The sequence below is a fragment of the Budorcas taxicolor genome, chromosome 5 (assembly GCF_023091745.1).
Source record: "Budorcas taxicolor isolate Tak-1 chromosome 5, Takin1.1, whole genome shotgun sequence".
Classification (NCBI taxonomy): Eukaryota; Metazoa; Chordata; class Mammalia; order Artiodactyla; family Bovidae; genus Budorcas; species Budorcas taxicolor.
In genome coordinates, this window is record NC_068914.1 from 135215128 (window position 1) to 135239232 (window position 24105).

A 24105-nucleotide genomic window follows, 5' to 3' on the forward strand; every position below is an offset into this window, starting at 1 on the left:
CAGGCAAGAATATTGGAATGGGTTGCCATTTCCTTCTCCAGGGGATTGTCCCCACTCAAGGATCGAACCTGTGACTCCTGAGTTTTGGCAGGAAGATTCTTTACTGGGGAGTCACCTGGAAAGGCTCTATCTATCAATAATTATCAATTGAAAATACAACCAAGACATTTAAGAAATATTTATCAGTTCATTTTAAGTGACATTAATAAATTCATTACATGTTAACATAAACAATATGGTTCTAAAAAATATAGCCTTATTTTCACAAAGAAAATAGTGAGAAGAATTATACGGTTTAACATTTTTGTCTCTAATGTCTGGCTTAACAGAAAACAGCTGAATTCTCCTATCTGCTTTGGCATTAACTCTGTTGTAATACTGCATATCATGTGTCTCTGGAAAACCCCACTATACACTCATGAGCAAATGAGTATGAAAAAAAAGAAATGATGTCTGGAACTACTTTGGAAACAATTTTGACCTTGTGACATCGCTAGAAACATCTTGAGGACTGTCGACCTCTAGGACTGTAGACTGTAGACTCTGAAAACTTTGGCTGTACCACGTAGTTTTGGTCAAAGAATCAGCACCAGTGCCCTGTTTCTAAGACAGCAGCATATCAGCCTATGTCTCCCATGAATGAAAAATTGGCTTCAAAGTCATCTGACCAACATCAGACTTAGGAATTTTCATTCCTCCTCAAACATGTATAATTCCTCTCATTTCAGAGGGCTATAGGAATATCACAATGGATTCAGACAAGCTTCAATAGGACCATTGGAATTATGAAGTGAAATTTCAACAGAAAAATATATCTTTCAACTTCTTCCCATTTGGCTTGTTACTTTGTCATTTCTACTTCTTACTTTCTTTTTCTCTTCTTTTTCTAGTTTGAAAAATGGTATAGGGTCAATAGCTTACTTCAAAAACTTCTGAAGTGATGGGTGAAAGCCAAATGCAATGTAACAAATGTTGACCTTAAAAAAAAAGCAACTTGGAGTAAACTGAAAAGAAAGAAATCTGAGATCAAATTTAAGTGTAACAGAAATGTCAGACTTCAGAAAACACAGTAAGAATTCATGCAGAATGTCATGAGGCTATTCAGCTTAAAAGCACCAATGTCAGGTTGGAATTAGAAAACCATCAGAAGTACAGAACTGTTTTTCCAACAGGTTTTGTATCTGATGACACACTCAGCATCAGCTTGGAAGGAAAATGTCAATATGAACATCCTCGCTATTTTTCTAACACTAAAAACAATCAGACATGACAGAAGAAATTTTTTTCAAGGAAAAGAGGTGAATAAGGCTTCTTTAAGATGATTGTCAACCTCTATCTACTGAATAATTCATGTCTTTTCAAAATTGTTCACATGATTATAGAATATTAGAATTCAACGAAACCTGGAGATTTATTTAACCTCCTGACTGTATAAATGAAGAAACTGAAACTCCATAGAGTTTGGGCTATCTTCCTGAAGTCATTCACTGGTTGACACCAAAACTAGATTCTAAACATCCAGAATACTAGGCCAATATTTCTATCAAGGCCTTCTAATCTTTTGACTAGCTATTATCATCTATGCTTATATAATATGCACAAGACTTATTTGGGTGCATTTTTAATTTTATTCCATTCTAAATGGGTCAATAGAGACATATAATAGTGAGTAGTGTAATTTACTTATCTGGATTGGGGCACTGGTTCAGCCATGAACCAAAAGGAATAAGAATGAGTCCTAGGCCCAAAGAGACAAAGGAACTGTTCAGATATTTCCTGATGGATAGTTATGGACTTGCACAACGATGCTAGGAAATGCCTACATAGTCATGCATGTGTACTTAGTCGCTCAGTTGTGTCTGACTCTCTGCGACCCTTTGGACCATAGCCTGCCAGGCTCTTCTGTTAATGGGATTTTTCAGGCAAGAATACTGGAGTGGGTAGCCATTTTCTCCTCCAAGGGATATTCCCAACCCAGGGATCAAATCCATGTCTCCAGTGTCTCCTGCACTGCAGGCAGATTCTTTACCCACTGAGCCATTGGGAAAGCCCTATAGTCATGGTATTAATTAATTACTTAAGATATCTATGATATGTTTCTCTTTCTGAGAATGGACATATAGACACCATGGAGGGAAGGACGGGTGGGATGAATTGGGAGACTGACATATATACACTAGCATGTATAAAGTAAATAACTAATGAGAACCTACTGTAGAGTACAGGGAATTATAACAGGTGCTCTGTCACCACCTAAATGAGAGGGAAATCCAAAAAAGAGGGGCCATCTGTGTACACATAGCTGATTCACTTTGCTGTATAGCAGAAACTAACACAATATCATAAAGCAACTATACTCCAACAAAAATTATTTAAAAGTTCTTAGAGTTTTATAATTCTAGTCAATAGGCATCTGACTGAAGAAAATAATAATGTGTACTTACAATTCCAAAGTACAACCAAAAAATACTCATTGAGAATAAAATTATTCATTATCTTGTGGGGAAAAAAAAAAAGAATAAGGGATTTTGGGTCTAAATATGAAGGGTTCTAAAAATAAATAAATAAATATGAAGGGTTCTTTTCTTATCTTAAGACCTCTCCCTAAACAAATTTATTTGCACCCTTGACTTAATTCCCATCCTTCACTGGATGATTTCCATGTTGGGGTCTCCAGCTTAGATACCTTTCTTGAACACCTTTGGTCATCTCAAGCACACCTCAAAGCCAACATACAAACTCTAAACTGCATAGTTCTTGTTCTTCTATTGTTTATGTATCTCCCAGTGTGCCCCATCTTAGGGAATGTTACTTTTATCCCTTTACTTACAAAAGACAGAGACCTAGGAGTAATCCTCGATACTCTTTTTCACTACTCCTTCCCATTCAGTCCTGTCATTCTTATGTCTAAATGTTCTGATTCTCTTCATTTCATTACATTACCACTCACCTTCTAGGGCTTCCCTGGTGGCTCAGCAGTAAAGAATCTGCCTGCAACACGGCTTTGATCCCTGGGTGGGGAAGATTCCCTGGGTGGGGAAGATCCCCTGAAGAACAGAATGGTAACCTGCTTCAGTATTCTTGCCTGGAGAACCCCATGGACAGAGCACCTTGGCGGGCTACAATCTACGGTTTCACAAAGAGTCAGACATGACTGAGCAAGGAAACAACCACCACCACCACCACCTTCTAAGGCTGACTTACCATTCTCTGATCCTTGGAATACTTCCATAACTTATCTCATCTCTCATCTACTTTTGCTTCCTTCACAAAATCCATGCTTCATTCAGAAACCAGAGTAATCTCTGAAAGATGCAAATCAATTCAAAATATTCTCTCGCTGAGAATCATTTATGCCTTCCTGTTGCTATCAGAATAAAGACGAAGTTGCTTAACATGGCCCTGTCAGTTCAGTTCAGTTCAGTCGCTCAGTCGTGTCCGACTCTTTGTGACCCCATGAATCGCAGCACACCAGGCCTCCCTGTCCATCACCATCTCACAGAGTTCACTCAGACTCACATCCATCGAGTCCGTGATGCCATCCAGCCATCTCATCCTGGGTCGTCCCCTTCTCCTCCTGCCCCCAGTGCCTCCCAGCATCAGAGACTTTTCCATTGAGTCAACTCTTCTCATGAGGTGGCCAAAGTACTGGAGCTTCAGCTTTAGCATCATTCTTTCCAAAGAAATCCCAGGGCTGATCTCCTTCAGAATGGACTGGTTGGATCTCCTTGCAGTCCAAGGGACTCTCAAGAGTCTTCTCCAACACCACAGTTCAAAAGCATAAATTCTTCAGCGCTCAGCCTTCTTCACAGTCCAACTCTCACATCCATACATGACCACAGGAAAAACCACAGCCTTGATTAGACGGACCTTAGTTGGCAAAGTAATGTCTCTGCTTTTGAATATACTATCTAGGTTGATTATAACTTTTCTTCCAAGGAGTAAGTGTGTTTTAATTTCATGGCTGCAATCACCATCTGCAGTGATTCTGGAGCCCCCAAAAACAAAGTCTGACACTGTTTCCACTGTTTCCCCATCTATTTCCCATGAAGTGATGGGACCAGATGCCATGATCTTCGTTTTCTGAATGTTGAGCTTTAAGCCAACTTTTTCACTCTCCTCTTTCACTTTCATCAAGAGGCTTTTTTAGCTCCTCTTCACTTTCTGCCATAAGGGTGGTGTCATCTGCATATCTGAGGTTATTGATATTTCTCCCGGCAATCTTGATTTCAGCTTGTGTTTCTTCCAGCCCAGTGTTTCTCATGACGTACTCTGCATATAAGTTAAATAAGCAGGGTGACAATATATAGCCTTGAAGTACTCCTTTTCCTATTTGGAACCAGTCTGTTGTTCCATGTCCAGTTCTAACTGTTGCTTCCTGAGCTGCATACAGATTTCTCAAGAGGCAGGTCAGGTGGTCTGGTATTCCCATCTCTTGAAGAATTTTCCAGAGTTTATTGTGATTCACACAGTCAAAGGCTTTGGCATAGTCAAGAAAGCAGAAATAAATAGTTTTCTGGAACTCTCTTGCTTTTTCCATGATCCAGCAGATGTTGGCAGTTTGATCTCTGGTTCCTCTGCCATTTCTAAAACCACCTTGAACATCAGGAAGTTCACGGTTCACGTATTGCTGAAGCCTGGCTTGGAGAATTTTGAGCATTACTTTACTAGCATGTGAGATGAGTGCAATTGTGTGGTAGTTTGAGCATTCTTTGGCATTGCCTTTCTTAGAGATTGGAATGAAAACTGACCTTTTCCAGTCCTGTGGCCACTGCTGAGTTTTCCAAACTTGCTGGCATATTGAGTGCAGCACTTTCACAGCATCATCTTTCAGGATTTGAAATAGCTCAACTTGAATTCCATCACCTTCACTAGCTTTGTTCGTAGTGATGCTGTCTAAGGCCCACTTGACTTCACATTCCAGGATGTCTGGCTCTAGGTGAGAAATCACACCATCATGATTATCCGGGTGGTGAAGATCTGTTTTGTACAGTTCTTCCGTGTATTCTTGCCACCTCTTCTTAATATCTTCTGCTTCTGTTAGGTCCATACCATAAGATCTTAACATGATCTAGTTACATCTGAAGGTATCTTTTCATCACACACTCCTCCCTTTGACTCCAGGCATGCTGGCTCTCTTCAGTACAGTTCAGTCACTCAGCCCTGCCCGACTCTTTGTGACCCCATGGACTGCAGGATGCCAGGCTTCCTTGTCCATCACCAACTCCCAGAGTTTACTCAAACTCATGTCCACTGAGTCAGTGATGCTATCCAACCATCTCATCCTCTGTTGTCCCCTTCTCCTCCCACCTTGAATCTTTCCCAGTATCAGGATCTTTTCCAATGAGTTGGTTCTTCACATCAAGTGGCCAAAGTATTGGAGTTTCAGCTTCAACATCAATTCTTCCAATGAATATTCAAGACTGATTTCCCTTAGGACAGACTGGTTGGATCTCCTTGCTGTTGCTGCCCAAGGGACTCTCAAGAGACTTCTCCAACACCACAGTTCAAAAGCATAAATTCTTCGGCACTCAGCTTTCCTTATAGTCCAACTCTCGCATCCATACATGACAACTGGAAAACCCATTCACTAGATGGACCTTTGTTGGCAAAGTAATGTCTCTGCTTTTGAATATGCTGTCTAGGTTGGTCATAACTTTCCTTCCAAGGGGTAAGTGTCTTTTAATTTCATGGCTGCATTCTCCATCTGTAGTGATTTTGGAGCGCCCCCAAATAAAGTATCTTACTGTTTCCACTGTTTTCCCATCTATTTGCCATGAAATGATGGGACCAGATGCCATGATCTTAGTTTTCTGAATGTTAAGCTTTAAGCCAACTTTTTCACCCTCCTCTTTCACTTTCATCAAGAAGCTTTTTAGTTCCTCTTCACTTTCTGCCATAAGGGTGGTGTCATCTGCATATCTGAGGTTATTGATATTTCTGCCAGCAATCTTGATTCCAGCTTGTGCTTCATCCAGCCTGGCATTTCTCATGATGTACTCTGCATATAAGTTAAATAAGCAGGGTGACAATATACAGCTTTGACGTACATCTTTCCCTATTTGGAACCAGTCTATTGTTCCATGTCCTGTTCTTAACTGTTGCTTCCTGACCTGCATACAGATTTCTCAAGAGGCAGATCAGGTGGCCTGGAATTCCCATCTTTTGAAGAATTTTCCACAGTTTATTGTGATCCACACAGTCAAAGGCTCTGGCATAGTCAATAAAGCAGAAATAGATATTTTTTTCTGGAACTCTCTTTCTTTTTTCCATGACCCAGCGGATGTTGGCAATTTGACCTCTGGTTCCTCTGCCTTTTCTAAATCCAGCATGTACATCTGGAAGTTCATGGTTCACATATTTTGGAAGCCTGGCTTGGAGAATTGTGAGCATTATTTTATTAGCGTGTGCTGCTGCTACTGCTAACTCACTTCAGTCGTGTCCAACTCTGTGCGACCCCATAGACAGCAGCCCACCAGGACCTTCTGTCCCTGGGATTCTCCAGGCAAGAATATTGGAGTGGGTTGCCATTTCCTTCTCTAATGCATGCATGCTTAGTCACTTCAGTCATGTCCGACTCTGTGCAACCCTATGGACAGCAGCCCACCAGGCTCCTCTGTCCACGGTATTCTTTAGTCAAGAATACTAGAGAGGGTTGCGTTTGAGATGAGTGCAATTGTGCGGTAGTTTAAGCATTCTTTGGCATTGCCTTTCTTTGGGATTGAAATTAAAAGTGAACTTTTCCAGTCCTGCGGTCATTGCTGAGTTTTCCAAATTTGCTGGCATATGAAATGCAGCACTTTCACAGCATCATCTTTTAGGACTTGAAATAGCTCAACTGGGATTCTACCACCTCCATTTGCTTTGTTCATAGTGATGCTTCCTAAGGCCCATTTGACTTCACAATCCAGGATTCCTGGCTCTAGGTGAGTGATCACACCATTATGATTATCTGGGTTGTGAAGATCCTTTTTGTACAGTTCTGTGTATTCTTGCCACCTCTTCTTAATATCTTCTGCTTCTCTTAGGTCTATACCATTTCTGTCCTTCATTGAGCCCATCTTTTCATGAAATGTTCCCTTGGTATCTCTAATTTTCTTGAAGAGACCTGTAGTCTTTCCTATTCTATTATTTTCCTCTATTTCCTTGCATTGATTGCTAAGGAAGGCTTTCTTATCTCTCCTTGCCATTCTTTGGAACTCTGCATTGAAATGGGTATATCTTTCCTTTTCTCCTTTGCTTTCGGCTTCTCTTCTTTTCACAGCTATTTGTAAGGCCTCCTCAGACAACCATTTTGCCTTTTTGCATTTCTTTTTTGGGGGATGGTCTTGATCCCTGCCTCCTTCTTCAGGCAGTCTATCAGATCTAATCCATTGAATCTATTTGCCACTTTCATTGTATAATCATAAGGGATTTGATTTAGGTCATACCTGTATGCTCTAGTGGTTTTTCCTACTTTCTTCAATTTAAGTCTGAATTTGGCAATAAGGAATTCACGATCTTTTTTTTGTTTCTTTTTTGGTCTTGTTTCTGTTGATTGTATAGAGTTCCTCCACTTTGGTTGCAAAGAATATAATCAATCTGATTTCGGTATTGCCCATTTGGTGATGCCCATGTGTAGAGTCTCCTCTTGTGTTGTTGGAAGAGGGTGTTTGTTATGACCAGTGTGCTCTTTTGGTAAAACTCTATTAGCCTTTGCCCTGCTTCATTCTGTATTCCAAGGCCAAATTTTCCTGTTACTCCAGGTGTTTCTTGACTTCCTACTTTTGCATTCCAGTCCCCTATAATGAAAAGGACAACTTTTTCGGGTGTTAGTTCTAGAAGGTCTTGTAGGTCTTCATAGAACCGTTCAGCTTCAGCTTCTTCAGCATTTCTGGTAGGGGCATAGATTTGGATTACTGTGATATTGAATGGTTTGCCTTGGAAACAAACAGAGATCATTCTGTTTTTGAGACTGCATCTAAGTACTGCATTTCAGACTCTTTTATTGATTATGATGGCTACTCCATTTTTTCTAAGGAATTCTTGCCCACAGTAGGCTCTCTTCTCACTTTCTAAATCCAGTTTCTGTATTTCCTAGCTCCTGTCTTCCCACGGAGCTCTTCTCTTGTCTTCCCTTTCGCCAGTTCATTTTCACTCAGATATGCAATCAAACATATAACTTCCTCAGGGAAGACTTTTCCCACTCTGGAGAAAGATTTGGTTCCTTCATTTTATGTTATCATGGAACCATGCACTTTTCTCAGAGTTGTTATGACGCCTGTTATTTTACATTTATAATTTGGTAAGGGCCTATTTCTCCCCACCTCCAGTGGACTACAACTCCATAAAAGCAGGATTATGTTTATTTTTGCTTAGTATGCTAGCTTCAGGGCCTAAAGAAGTGTCTAACATGAACAGGCCATTAGTAAGTATCTACTGAATGAATGAATAGACAAACTGGATATCAATTTCTTCATCTATAAAGTGGAAATTCGTAAAATGGGGGAAACTGTACATGTTGGTAACAATATTAAAGAGACTGTTTTGTAGGTTAATCACATAATATTTTGAAAGTGCTTAATAAGTAAGCTGTAAGTCACTATTCAATTTTCAAATATAAATTTGCTCTTTTATCATATACATTTTGACAAGTGAATTTAAGCTTAGTGAAGCTTACTAGAAATGAAATTGTTCCCATGAATTTATGATATTTACAATTTAGCATTGAAAAAAATCTGAAAATTCTAAATACTCTTAAAAATATAGATACCAGGAAGAGGATGATGTTGACAAGACTGACTGGTAGCATTTGTTGAAAGTTCCCATAAGTACTTTATCTTGTAAGGTACAACGTGTGATACTTATTACTCCCGTTGGCGGGAGGTGGGTGGGGAGTTCAGGATGGGGAACACATATACACCCATGGCGGATTCATGTCAATGTATGGCAAAACCAATACAATATTGTAAAGTAAATAAATAAATAAAACTTAAAAAAAGAAAAAGAAAACTTTACTGAAGTGATTCAGGTAATAAGTGACAGAGACAGATATGTTTGATTTCAAACCTTATATTGTCAACTGTGAAATTTGGAAGCAACTCCATAAACTCTTCAAAAATACACAAAGGTAAGATTCATAGTTTTGGTTTATGCAGTTCTAAGCTCTTCATTCTCAGTATATCACTTTGACTCTCTCTTCATGTGGAATACTGAAACCTTCATATTTTCTCTTCCATATCCATTTGTTGTTGTTCAGTCGCTAAATCATGTCCGAGGCTTTGAGACACCATGGACTGCAGCATGCCAGGCCTCCCGGTCCTTCACCATTTCCCAGTTTGCCCAAGTTCATGTCCACTGAATCAGTGACACCATCCAACCATCTCATCCTCCATCACCTTCTTCTCCTTCTGCCTTCAATCTTTCACAGGATTAGGGTCTTTTCCAATGAGTTGACTCTTTGCATCGTGTGGCTAAAGCATTGGTGTTTCAGTTTCAGCATCAGTCCTTCCAATGAGTATTCATGGTTTATTTCCTTTAGGATTGACTGGTTTTATTTCTTTACTGTCCAAGGTACTCTCAAGAGTTTTCTTCAGCACCACAGTTTGAAAGCATTAATTTTTCAGTGTTCTGCCTTCTTTAAGGTCCAATTTTCACACCCACACATGACTACTGTAAAGACCAAAGCTTTGACTATATGGACCTTTGCCAGCAAAATGATGTCTTTGCTTTTTCATACACTGTCTAGGTTTGTCATAGCTTTCCTTTCAAGAAACAATTGTCTTCTGATTTTATTGTTGCAGTCACCATCTGCAGTGATTTTAGAGACCAAGAAGAGAAAATCTGTCACTGCTTCCACCTTTTCCCCTTCTACTCGCCATGAAGTTATGAGACTGGATGCCATGATCATATATATATTTTTTTAACACTGAGTTTTAAGCCGGCCTTTTCACTCTCCTCTTTCATCTTCATCAAGAATCTTTTTAGTTCATCTTTGCTTTCAGCCATTAGAGTGGTATCATCTGCATATCATTGTTGATATTGTTCCCTGCAATTGATTCCTGCTTATAACTCATCTAGCCCAGCATTTTGCATGATGCGCTCTGCATATAAGTTAAACAAACAAGGTAGCAATTTTCAGCCTTGTTGTACTCCTTTCTCCATATCCATAGTTACCTATAATTCCATTCATATATTTCATTCCCTCCCAACTGAGAGGAACAAGTTACTCTCTTTCCTTGATAACAGCTCTATTTTCATTTTTGGTCCAGTCTGTTGGATGTTGGTGTCATCTCATTTTGTCACTCCACCCATCCCTGTTTTCTGAGCTTCCCTTCATGCATCTTCCATCTCAGTTTGTAAACATGCTTGGAGCTCTTTTATTTAAACAAACATAAGAAGTCCAAACATCAAAATCTTTCTCTTACCTCCTTCAACTTTAGTGATCTTCTCGCCTTTACGATCAATCTTATTCCAAGAGGCACAAATTATTTTTCTCCATTTCCTCTTTGAGGCCTTGAAGATGGCATCCAACTTCAACACCCAAATTTGCTCTTTCATCCACAACTCTTGTCTTGGTTAATGATGTAATTATCTATCATTTACCTAAATCAAAAATTTCAAAGTCTTCCTTATTTCTTCTCTTGTTCACTTTCCTCTGAAATGTTTCTCCAGTCTGCTCTGTATATTTCTACTGATGCCTAGAGCAGGCCTAGACCACTTTTCAAGTAGACTATTTCTATACCTGCATCTAATTTCCTTGCTGTTATTCTTCTTTACAGTCCACACTTTACATTAATGCACAGAATTATCCTTGTACAAAATAAATTGGACTGCGTAAGTCCCATTTTTAAGATTCCATGGGCTGCAATAAAGTTAGTTATGAGTAATTGAATGATCTAAACTGATCCAACCTTTTCAACTTTGTCTCCCAATACCATTCCCTTCTAATATTATAGTGAATCTCTCATTAGTCTCTGAACTTCCATAACTTTGACCATCTAGTCTTTCTTTCTGGAATTCCATTTCCTCTCTTCTCCACTCAGGAAATGCCTATGAACGTTTCAAGTCAGAATTCAATTCCTTTGCAAGACGTTTCTTACGTTCTCTGAGAGAATCTGCCTCTCTCTTCCTTGGGGGCATACAGCACTCAACACTATGATTATAGTCTAGAGAACATTGTGTGGTGATCTTCAGTTTGAGTCTTTCCCTCTGAATTGTATGTTATTTCAACACAGTTGCTATGTCCTATTCTGCTTCTTTGATTCATTGTGTGCCAGTTTCCATATACACATATTTTTACTCAGAAAATAAATGGAAAGGATACATCATGATCTATTAGTTGATTGTTTAGTCAAATGTGGAAGTTATAGCTGTCTACCTTTTCCATATTCTCTTTGGCCTGCTTACAATGTTAGTTAAGAATGACTTTAGTACATTAATCTCTACAATAAAGAATACAGTGGTTTGATGCAAACATTTTTGTGGGACATTTTTCCAGGGAAACTGATTTTGAAAGCTAAGGCACTGCCTATTAAGTATTGCTCTTGTTTCTGCAAAACAATAATTTCACTTCATGTAGGATGGGAAGTTCTAGTACCTTGTCAAATTTTTATTTAAGCTTCTGATGTAATCCTCTGATGCTAATTCAGAGTTGCTATTTTTAAATGAATGCTTTCCTTGAACTGCCTTCTAATTCCTTGGGTAATTTCTGCTTATTATTAGTAGTTGAATAGTTGCGTCTGTGCACCAGGGTTCAAGAAAATAGCAACCATCTGCCAAGAACTACAGACCTTAGCCCTTGGTCTCTGGTATTCTGACAGCACTGCCTTCTCTAATGGAAGTATCAGTACCCGGTGAACACACTGTTAACACTCAGCTGTGGAAATATTAACACCCTATGGCCCACAAGAGCTAAATCAAATTTCAACATGTCTCTTGCTAAAAGGAAGCCAGCAGGAGGTGGTGAATCTTCAAACAGGATTAAGTAATCAGCAATATTAAAAATTATCTAAGCTAGAAATGGAGCACGCTGGTTCTTATGAGGTTAAGCCACTGGAAAAAAAATAGATTATTCAACAGAGACAAAATATAGACCTCTGAAGAACTCACTCTGACAACTTACTTAACAAGCACATACTGTTTGTTCTCAGAGAAGTCAGCTTTTGATTTAGAGAAGTTGAAAACTTCATTTCTCGAAATAGTCTGTCCTCAAGTTTTTTAACAGTTCTGTTAAACTGAGAGTGGGAGTCGGAGGATGAGTACAGTGGAAACACTCCAACCTTTTCAGTGACCTTTTTTGATGCATGATAAAGAACTGTTCAATGTGCAAATAAATCAAGTTTCTACTAAGTTCCTTGAATGATGCTTACTAAACACCACTCTATCTGAAACCGGTCCTCATAACGTCTAAAACTCTGATTATTCAGAAAAAAAGAAATTACACAGTGAAGTGGAAACATCCAAGCGTAAGTACTGCTATTTACTATAATCAAACTACTTTAGGATAGTTTTATTTACATATTTAGTACATAAACAAACAGCATGTATTTATGTAGGAATGGTGTGAATTATAGGGTGAGGATGGCAAGCTCCAAATCTCTGGATTTAACTCTAGCTCCTTAACTTACAAGTGCCATTTGGGCAATTTAACCCTTGTAAGCCTCAGTTTCCTCAAAGGTAAAATTGGGATAATAATAGTTTTTGTTTTCTAGGGTTATTACAGATAATAAAATGAGGCCGTATTAAGGGAGCACTACATGAAAATCTAAACTTTATGCTTAAAACATTAAGGGAATCAAATAGATGTTCAACTTCTCTTCAGGTAGAGAAGCTTAGTTATCAGGAATCAGAGAATACAGAAGTCCATCTAGTGAATCCTCTCTACCTATAAGCAAGAAAACTAAGCAGGCTTCATGCTGATAAAGATTTTTGTAAAAAATATTCCATGAACTTTACAAGAAAATATTACTTAATACATTTAAATGTCTTTAAAATAGATCAAAGTACATCTTAATGGAACATTAAGCTATCAAAAAAAGGCCATAGTTAATGCTTTAGAAACTTTAAAAAGTTATCCCATAAGTAAACTAGGCTTTAGTGATATAGAGAGTCATACTAATAGTTTTGCCTTTACAATCATTCTTGAAGTATTTTTAACAGTTTTGTAAAGATGTAACAAATACCACACAATTCACTCAGTGTACAATTTAATGGCTTTTAGCTTCCTCCCAAGGTTACTGAACCATAACCACAAAAGAAACCTCATAACCACTGGCTCTCATCCCCTACATTGCCCCAAACTCCTCTGGCCCTAGGTGATCACTGATCTACTTTCCGTCTCCATCCATTTGCCTATCTCTGGGCATCATAACGGAGAAGGCAATGGCACGCCACTCCAGTACCCTTGCCTGGAAAATCCCATGGGCAGAGAAGCCTGGTAGGCTGCAGCCCATGGGGTTGCTAGGAGTTGGACACGACTTCACTTTCACTTTCACTTTCACTTTCACTTTCATGCATTGGAGAAGGAAATGGCAACCCACTCCAGTGTTCTTGCCTGGAGAATCCCAGGGACGGCGGAGCCTGGTGGGCTGCCATCTATGGGGTCTCACAGAGTCGGACATGACTGAAGCGACTTAGCAGCAGCAGCAGCAGGGCATCATAAAACGTGTAGTCTTTTGTGACTAGCTTTGTTTGCTTAACATGTTTTCAAGGTTCATTCGTGTTGTAACATACATTAATATTCACTCCTTATTATGGAATACTCTAACATTGCATGGACAGACCACATTTTATCTATCCATTCATTATTTGATGGTCATTTGAGTTGTTTTTACTTTTTGGCTATTGTAAATAATGCTGGTCTGAACATCCATGGAGAAATTTTTGAGGGAACCTATTTTTCATTTTTGAGTATATACCTAAGGGTAGAATTGTTGGGTCATATGTTAACCTGATGTTGAGTATTTAAGAAACTGACTAACTGGTTTCCAAACTGGCTGCCCCATTTTACATTCCCACGAGCAATATATGAGATTTCCAATTTCTTCACATCCTTGCCAAAGCTAATTGTCATTCTGATTATAGCCATCCTAGTTAGTGTTAAGTGATATCTCAATGTGGTTTTCATTTATATTTCCCTAGTGATTAATGATGCTGAGCATCTTTCCACCTGCTTATTGGACATGTCTATATTTTCTTTGAGGAAATGTTAGACCCTCTGACTATTTTTTTTTTTTTTAATTAGGTTATTTATTGTCTGGTTATTGAGTCATAAGAGTATATATTCTCAATTACATTCCTTTATTAAGATATAGGATTTGCTAATATCTTCTCTTATTCTGTGAATTGTTACCTTCATACTTTTTTTTAGCCTTTGCATTTTGAACCAATTTTCTATGAGCTAATCAGTTGAGGAATGACAAAACAATAACTGTGCTATTATTCTAAGTCTTACTTGAGCTAAAAAACAATTAGAATTAAAAAAAAGTTTTTTTAGATGTTGGCTACTCTTATCTAAATCAGAAAGAAGTTAAGAGTAAGATGAAAATAGGAACTCATTTCTTCCAGAAGTTTCTTGAAATATAAGTATGGACTGTAAGTAATTCCAATGAAACCAATTGTTAATTTATTTTCTTATATAATTATTTCATTAATTAATTCAACTGTATACGGAGATGTAAGAAACAAGGATAATTGATGATTTCTTCAAATAATATAGTTTAAATATTATTTTAAAATAAGGTATAAATAATCATAATGAATTTTTGAGAGTGATTGATTCAATATTGAGTAATTACTATGTCTCAGGTATTATTAAGCTTGTGGGAAACAGAAACACTATGATGAACTATTTGGGCTTAAATAGCTCTCATTCTGTGGACTTCCTGGTGGCTCAGTGGGTAAAGCCTCTGTCTACAATGCAGGAGACCTGGGATCGATCCCTGGGTCAGGAAGATCCCTTGGAGAAGGAAACGGCAATCCACTCCAGTACTATTGCCTGGAAAATCCCATGGATAGAGAAGCTTGGTAGGCTACAGTCCATGGGGTCACAAAGAGTCGGACACGACTGAGCGACTTCACTACTACTACTCACTACTAGCTCTCATTCTAATGTGGGTAAATTACATGTCTCACATGTTGTGTGTAAACACACTGCAATATAATATAATTCATAAGGAAACAAAGCACTGTAGTAGGAACATGTGGTCAGTTTTACTTAGTGAGGTCAAAGAATGTCCACATAGAAGAAGCCTTATAAAAAGGGGGAAAGCTGCAAGCTCAACCAAAAGACATATTCTACTTATGTATCTATGTTCTATCATTTATCAAGGAAGGTGGGTATATGAGTGCACAGTAATTGATGAAAGACATCAGAAAATAGAAATATTCAATGTACAAGGCACAAAAAACAGAATTTTAAGATAACTTGTAAATTTTGAACTTGGAAGATTGAGAGGAAGCTTCTAGTAACTCCTACGAAAAATAGAAAAATAAATTCCTTTCTCCTCCTTTCACATGCTAGAAGTTTTATAAAAGACACAGATTTTAAAATAAACCAAAAAAAAATTGTTTGAAAAGTCCTTTGTGTCACTTTCTTTCCCTCCTTTCTCCTTCTTCAGGATCTTGAGAAAGAATTCAGAACAGAACTGAGTGTCACACTTCTTCTCTGACTCTAGAGATTACAGACTTTCTTCATGGCATCAGTGCTGATGCCATGAAGACAGACTTAAAATATCTCTTCTTGGCTTTGAATGTGAAGCAGAAGCCAAGTAAGAGTTGCTTCCCCAAGCCAGAACCAGACATCACACTTGTTCCCACATGCTTCCTCTTAACTAGACGATGACATCATTATCCACCAGATTCTCAACCACCATGCATTTCATTCTAGGGAAGAGACAGAGATTACACAAGGGATAGGTTTTTTTTCATTTTGTTATCATTATCATTGTCTTACTAAATGGACACCTACTATAAACAGGGTATTTTGCCAGGCTTTGCATATTTCAATAGTAAAAGATACAGTTTCAGTTTTTAAGGATTCTTTTGTTTTGAGAGAGAGACATGTAGAGAAGTTTATTTTTCCCTATTCAATATTTTTTGGTAGTTATTTCTCAAAGAGCAACTAGACTCCCCATTCAAGAAACTCTGGCCATTAATTTTAAGTTTAGTTTAGAAGACACAACTATAGTTTAGATTTGTTTCAAATTTATATTCACAGCTTACATTTATCTAAATTTAATATCTACAGCTACTGAAATTGGAAATAAACAGAATTGATATTGAATTACTCATAGAGAGTTACAGTTTTTCTCTTTAAAATTTTCATATTAGTAATATCATGCCTGTCATGCAATTCTTACCTGGAAGTCAAAAGTCCAAGTGCCTCCAAAGGGTGAGAGAATTTCCATCTTCTTAAAATGGTATGCATTTCTGAAACAGTTCTTTCATCCCATCCAGGGGCACTTCCCAAGACCAAAGGAAGGGAGCAATTTTCATTGTTGCAGTAGAAGCGATAAAACCATAAGTATCTTCTCTTTTCCTCAGAGAGGCTGCAAAACCAGATTGGAAGTGATAATTTACTGGAGTTTGTGACAATAAGAAACGTTTGCTATGAACAGTCAGTACAAAATATTAGGTCTAGTTCTTTGATTTTTAGTTTCTTTTGGAAAATAAGTCCTTTATCTTCTTGGGACAGTTTGATAGGTTATTTTATCTGATTATTTCCCACTAATTTAATCTTTTATAGAAAAATTAAGTAAAATGTACTTCAGTTCAGATAATTCACATGTATTTTTCCTTGCTCTTATCTTTGCCACTTTTTAAAAAATGTCATTCTGGTTAGCAAAGTTTCTGTCTCCTTCAAGGCAGACCAAGTTTATCAATTCTGCCACATGTACTACTTAGAACAAAGATTATCAACCATTTACTTTCTTACTGTATTTGGAAATTAACTTAGACTCAAGTGGGCCCTGTGGAGAAATGGCACATTTTAAAGACGATATTCCTTCATTTCAAAGCAAGTTTCATCAGAGGTCAGAAAACTTTTTGCTCTAAACTTCAGAAACAAAGATCTCATTTCATCCTTGGATTCTGGCTTTAAATTCTTAGAGTTTGTTGGAAGTTTGGAGTTAAAATGCCAGTGAATAGGACTTTCTCACATGCACAAGTGTCCCTCAGAAGATCTAGATTTGGGACAAGGGCCATTGATTCACTGACAGTTTACCATGTTTTGCTTACACTCCAGGAAAAGCATTCAAGACCACAGTTGAACTGAAGGACAGCATTTCTCACACGACAATGACAGCTTTTCAACACTGTCTCCAAACTGACACTCTGTCGCTCAGCTTTCATTAACTAAAACTCCCAAGAAGGGATAGCAAGAATTATTAACAGACTTTAGATATTATTATTTCTGTATGATATCTTCTGAAATCCTCTCCATCTGCAAAATGAAAGAAATGAATCACAGAGGATGGTTTTTGAGGTACATTTGTGCTCTTTTTCTCTTTTGTTACTACGTTCTTCACCAGAAACCCCCCAGAAGAAAAATATTCCATAATAAAATTATTACTATGCTACTAAAACTAATTATTTTGTTTTAACTGAATTCATTTTTCAATATTGAACAATGCTTTTTTCTCTTTTATTGAAGCATAATTTACATAAAAGAGAATGCATGGATTCAGTTAATTAAAGTTTGACAAATGCACATATCAAGCATAATAAAATCCACACTCTTTTCAAGATATGAAACGTTTCTTATGCTACCAGAGGTGAGCAGTAGTACGACTTCTTTCATTTTAGACAAATAATATCTACTTTCAAACTTCATATAAACAGAATCATGAATACTCTTTTATTTATAGCTTCTTTCACTAAGTATAATTTTTTGAAATTATCCATACTGTTGAGTATAACAGTAGATTATTTCTTTTAGTTAATGAGTATTACTCCTTTATATGAGCATATCACAATTTGCTTATCCTTTCTCTTATCTGATGGACACTGAGAGTGTTTCCTGTTTTGAACTGTTATGAATAAAGCTTTTGTGAACATTTGTGTGCATGTGTTTGTACAGGTGTATTTTCATTTCTCCTAGGAAGTACCATGGAGGGAAATGACTTTGTTGTATGTCATGTGTTTACTTTTTGAAGAAACTGCTTTCTGAAGTGGTTGTTACATTTCACATTAGCAGGTGTAGGGTATGACAGAACTAATTGTATAGCATTTTGCCATTCTTTAATTTTGCCCATTAAAAAATATTATGCAAGTCACTGGAGTTTAATTAAAAGCATACTGATCATTTGAAAAAAATTACACTTTCTAACAGATTATAATTGCATTTTTATCACTATTTTGGAAGTACTAGAACTGTCATCTTAATAATTATGGTTATTCTAATCAATGACATGATATATCCTTCCATTTACTGAGGTTTTCTTTAATTTCTCCTAGCAAAGTTTTGCATTTTTAACTATGTGTGTGTTAGTCACTCAGTCATGTCTCATTCTTTGCAACCCCATGGGCTCTAGCACTTCAGGCTCCTCTGTCCATGGAATTCTCCAGGCAAGAATACTGAAGTGGGTTGCCATTCCTTTCTTCAGGGGATAGAGATGTTGATACTGTAAATACTGATAGAATTTAGAAAAATGAAATTTATTTTCTATTTTTTTTTACTGGAATATAGTTGCATTTTGTACATTAATCTCAAATGCTATGATCTTACATAATTACCCATCTGAAAAAAGAGCCAGTTTTATTTCTTTTTGACTTTTACACACTTAAAACTTTCTTTTTTTTTTTTCCTGGGATAGTGCACTGGCGAGGACTAATGGTACAACACTGAAGAGGAATATTTAGGCAAGCATCTTTGTTCCCAAACTTAGGGAGAAAACATTTATTCTTGCATCATTTAATATAAAGCTAACTCTAGCTTTTCCTATAGTTCCAGATTCAACTCAGGAGTTGAAGGTTGAGGAAGTCCCACTCTATTCCCAGTTTTGAGAGTTTTTATCATGAATTGGTGCTGAATTTTGTCAATTTTTTTTCCCAAATATATCAAGATGGAATGATTTTCCTTATATATCTTTTTCAATTCTTTTAATTTTAATCTAGTTAAATTATTGTATTTAAAATATGCACCTGTAAACAACATTTAATTAAATTAAATTAAAAGACAACATTAAATTAAATTAAATTAAAATTAAAAGATGCTTACTCCTTGGAAGAAAAGTTATGACCAACCTAGATAGTATATTCAAAAGCAAAGACATTACTTTGCCAACTAAGGTCCGTGTAGTCAAGGCGATGGTTTTTCCAGTGGTCATGTATGGATGTGAGAGTTGGACTGTGAAGAAGGCTGAGCACCGAAGAATTGATGCTTTTGAACTGTGGTGTTGGAGAAGACTCTTGAGAGTCCCTTGGACTGCAAGGAGATCCAACCAGCCCATTCTGAAGGAGATCAGCCCTGGGATTTCTTTGGAAGGAATGATGCTAAAGCTGAAACTCCAGTACTTTGGCCACCTGATGTGAAGAGTTGACTCGTTGGAAAAGACTCATGCTGGGAGGGATTGGGGGCAGGAGGAGAAGGGGATGACTGAGGATGAGATGGCTGGATGGCATCACTGACTCGATGGGCGTGAGTCTGAGTGAACTCCGGGAGATGGTGATGGACAGGGAGGCCTGGCGTGCTGCGATTCATGAGGTCGCAAAGAGTCGGACACGACTGAGCGACTGAACTGAACTGAACTGAACTGAACTGAACTGAACTGAATGAGAAATCTGTAGAATTATAGCTTATCCCATGAATGTGATTTGCTGACTTTCTCTGAAGCCTTAGAAAAATTTTATATTTATCTTTAGTTTTCAGAAATTTGACTATGATGAGGTTAGGTGATGTGTGTGTGTGTGTGTGTGTGTGTGTGTGTTTGGGATTTGCTAAGTTTCTTATATCTGTAGGTGATTTTTTTTTTTTAATTAAACTTGTAAAATTTTGGCTATTATCTCTTTAAGAATTTTTTTTCTTCACTATCTCTCTTCTCTCTTGTGTGTCCAATATATACTTATTACATTGCTTGATAATTGTCCTATAGGTCACAAGGCTGTATCACTATTTTCAGGTTTTGTTCTTTCTGTACTTCAACATGGATAATTTCTATCGCCCATTCTTTAAACTCACTGTTCTTTTTATTATTATTATTATGCAATCTATTAAGTTTTTCCAGTGATTTTTAAAAATTTAGATACTGTGCTTTTCAGTTCTTAAATTTCCATTTTTCTACTTCATTTGTTCACCCATATGTATTTTTTAATTTAAACCCATAAATACCTTTATTACAGTTGTAAAATATTTGCTGGAGGAGGAAATGGCAACCTACTCCATTGTACTTGTCTGGAGAATCCAATGGACAGAGAAGCCTGGCATGCTATTGTCCATGGGGTTGCAAAGAGTTGGATACAACCGAAGCAACTTAGCACGCATGCAAAATATCTGAAGCTGTTTCTGTTAACTGCCTCCTTCAATCCTGGTCTATGGTTATATATTCCTGACTCTTCCTATGTTTAGCAATTATTGGTTGTACACTAAACTTTTAAAATCCTACATTATTCACAGTCTGCATTTTGCTACATTTGAGTGCTAAATGTTTCCAGTTTTTTTTTTAGGAGGCAGCTTGATCCTCTTGGGGTCTGTTTTTACGATGTGTTAGACTAGGCCAAGCACAGCCCTAAATCTTGAGCTAGAGCACACTTACTCCTAATATGCATCTTTCTGATTTCTTTATTGAGTGCTGAGGTGTTCTGTGATCTTTCTGCATCATTACCAGTCAGAAAATTTATGTCTCCCAGCATTGTGCAACCTCTAGAATCTACATTTATTTCACATCTCCCTGTAGCAATTCTTTTGCTATAAAATCTCCATGTGCTCATGAGTGGCTCAGTACTCAGCTGAATACATAAGGGGACACTACTACATATTTCTGAAGCTCCTATCCTGTGGATCTTCCTTTCTTCACTATTATTCTCTGGAAATTCTAGCTGCCTCACAATTATTAAACTCTGTGACCTCTGCCTTATTTATTTATTTATTTTTTAATCTCAGGAGGTAAGACCTGCCTGCTCTTCTTTAATTATAACTTCTAGAGCTATGATACAGAAAGTGTCTCTGGGTCTGAAGGCCTTTTTACTCATGGGTTCACCTCAAGCCTTCTCTGCTCAATTTCTGAGAGCAGTTGCTTTATATGTATTTCTCTTGTGTCATATTTCATTTCAGGAGGACTAGTTTAGTAATATAATAGGTAACCTTCATGGCTAGAGGTGGAGGCATAATTTCTTTCAAAACATTTGTTTTTTACTTTATGTTCTGAGATTTTCCTTACATTAGATACTTTTCTTTAGAAGTCATCAAGAAGGTATTCTTCTTATTTTTACAAATGTTATAGTACATTTTCACCAAACTTCATGGTTTGAACTTCTCAACTGCTTACATTTAACCAGTTTGAAAGAAGACAAGTATGTCACCAACTAAATGATAAAATGTGGTATTTGGAAAACGAATGTAATCTGTTTATAACATAAGTTTTATCACACTGAAGACTGTTCTCCATCTGTTTTCACAGTCCTGAATGAAACTGTACTCTACTGAGCATTAATAATTGTATTTGAGTGAGCAAAACAGAAAAAATGTTGCTTATTTTATGTATAAGTTATTCATGTAAATGGAAAACTTAAGTATAAAACCAGTTAGAATTCACTGGGGCTAGTTTAAAAACACAAACCTTTAATATTTAAAGGCAGTTTCTGTGCTTATTTATTTGTTGGTTTTGACATTTTTTTGTTTGAACATATTTAAAATTTCAAAGGATAACAACTTTTTATATTAAAAAAAATCTATCATGCAAATATATCAGTCTCCGATATGTGACATACTTTTTAAATGCTAAGTTTTATATTTTTGAATAAGAACTATCAAAAGATGCTTCATCTAATTAAGATGGCAATAGTTTAGAATAACGATGGATCATCAAAATATGTGTCATAAGGACTATGAGAATCCTTAAGGTCATTTTTATACCAAACTCTATGCCAAGGAACTTTATCCTTTATAACATTTATTTTACACATATTATTTATCAGGCACAATGTAGAACACTGGAAACGTAGTAACAAACAAGATTCTCTTGTTCTCACAAATAAATGAGAAAAAAAAAACACATTAATAAACAAGATGATGCCAGATTGTGTTACGTGTGATAAAAAGGTAATAAGAGAGATTCTAAAGAGGGAAAAACTTCATTTGATAGGGTCATAAACGAAGGTCTCTTTGAGAAGATCACAATTAAGTGAGGACCTATAGGTTGAGGGGCTTCCCTGGTGGCTCAAATGGTAAAGAATCTTCCTGCAATGCAGGAGATCCAGGTTTGATCCCTGGGTTGGAAAGATCCTTTGGGGGAAGAAATGGCTACCTACTCCAGTGTTCTGCCTGGAGAAACCCATGGACCTAGGAGCCTCGCGGGCTACAGTCCATGGGGTTGTGAAGAGTCAGACATGACTGAACAACTAGCATTTTAACACTTTCACTACAAGATGAGATGATTCAGCCATGTGAAGAACGAGGAAGGAGTATTTCATGAAGAGGAAATTCCAAATAAGAAGACTCTGAGATGGGAGAGGGAACGGCACATGTGAAATATGAGAAGTAAAGAGATGTCATTGGCTTGAAGTGAATGAGGAACAGAGTAGGATGTGCGGAAATTAGAGCTAAGGGCATTAACAAGATTACCCCAAACTAGTTTTTCCAGTGGTCATGTATGGATGTGAGAGTTGGACTATAAAGAAAGCTGACTGCAGAAGAACTGATGCTTTTGAACTGTGGTGTTGGAGAAGACTCTTGAGAGTCCTTTGGACTGCAAGGAGAGCAACCAATCCATCCTAAAGGAGCTCAGTCCTGGGTGTTCATTGGAAGGAATGATGCTGAAGCTGAAACTCCAGTATTTTGGCCACCTGATGCAAAGAGCTGACTCATTTGAAAAGACCCTGATGCTGGGAAAGGTTGAGGGCAGGAGGAGAAGGGGATGACAGGGGATGAGATGGTTGGATGACATCATCGACTTGATGGACATGGGTTTGGGTGGACTCTGGGAGTTGGTTATGGACAGGGAGGCCTGGTGTGCTGCGGTTCATGGGGTCACAAAGAGTCGGACACTACTGAGCGACTGAACTGAACTGAACTGAAATGCTTAATCACGTTCAACACCTCAGTCTGGAAGGTCTCAAACTAATCCCTCTTCCAGAAAATGGCTCTAATATCTGCCCAGTTCAGCAATTTCAAACCTTAGACTCTTCAATGAATTACCTTGATTATTTCGTTTCTCATTTGGCTTCACCCCTATTTACTATTAATCATCAAGTCATGCCTTTTCAACTCCCAGATATGCTCCAAATCCAGCCATTACTATCAATGTTCACAATGTCCACTGCCATTGCCCTCGTTCTAGTGACCATGACCTTCTGCCTAAAATATTACATCAGTTACTTTACTGTACTGCTCACTTCCTCTTTTCAGTTTAGTTCAGTTGCTCAGTCATGTCTCACTCCTCACAACCCCATGAACCAGAGCACGACAGGCCTCCCTGTCCATCACCAATTTCCAGAGTCCACCCAAACCCATGTCCATCGAGTCAGTGAGGCCATTCAACCATCTCATTCTCTGTTGTCCCATTCTCCTCCTGCCCTCAACCTTTCCCAACATCAGGGTCTTTTCAAATGAGTCAGCTCTGCATATCAAGTGGCCAAAGTACTGGAGTTTCAGCTTCAACATCAGTTCTTCCAATGAACACACAGAACTGATCTCCTTTAGGATGGACTGATTGCTCTCCTTGCAGTCCAAGTGACTCTCAAGAGTCTTCTCCAACACCACAGTTCAAAAGCATCAGTTCTTCTGCAGTCAGCTTTCTTTATAGTCCAACTCTCACATCCATACATGACTACTGGGAAAACCATGGCCTTGACTAGATGAACAAAGTTGACAAAGTGATGTCTTCCTCTCTTACTTCCTCTCTAAACAATCCTTCAACTTGTAGCCAAAAAGATCACTCAAAAAGATTATTCAGATCACATGATTACCCT

General features: G+C 37.6%; 1 protein-coding gene across 1 annotated transcript in view; it reads right to left on the reverse strand.

The window, feature by feature from the left end:
• PIK3C2G (phosphatidylinositol-4-phosphate 3-kinase catalytic subunit type 2 gamma) overlaps positions 1-24105 on the reverse strand; it is a 444386-nt gene that overhangs the window by 295610 nt on the left and 124671 nt on the right. Inside the window, exon 15 of the mRNA XM_052640675.1 lies at positions 16341-16529. Coding sequence (XP_052496635.1) covers positions 16341-16529 — 189 coding nt within the window. The remainder of the gene's footprint in view (positions 1-16340; positions 16530-24105) is intronic.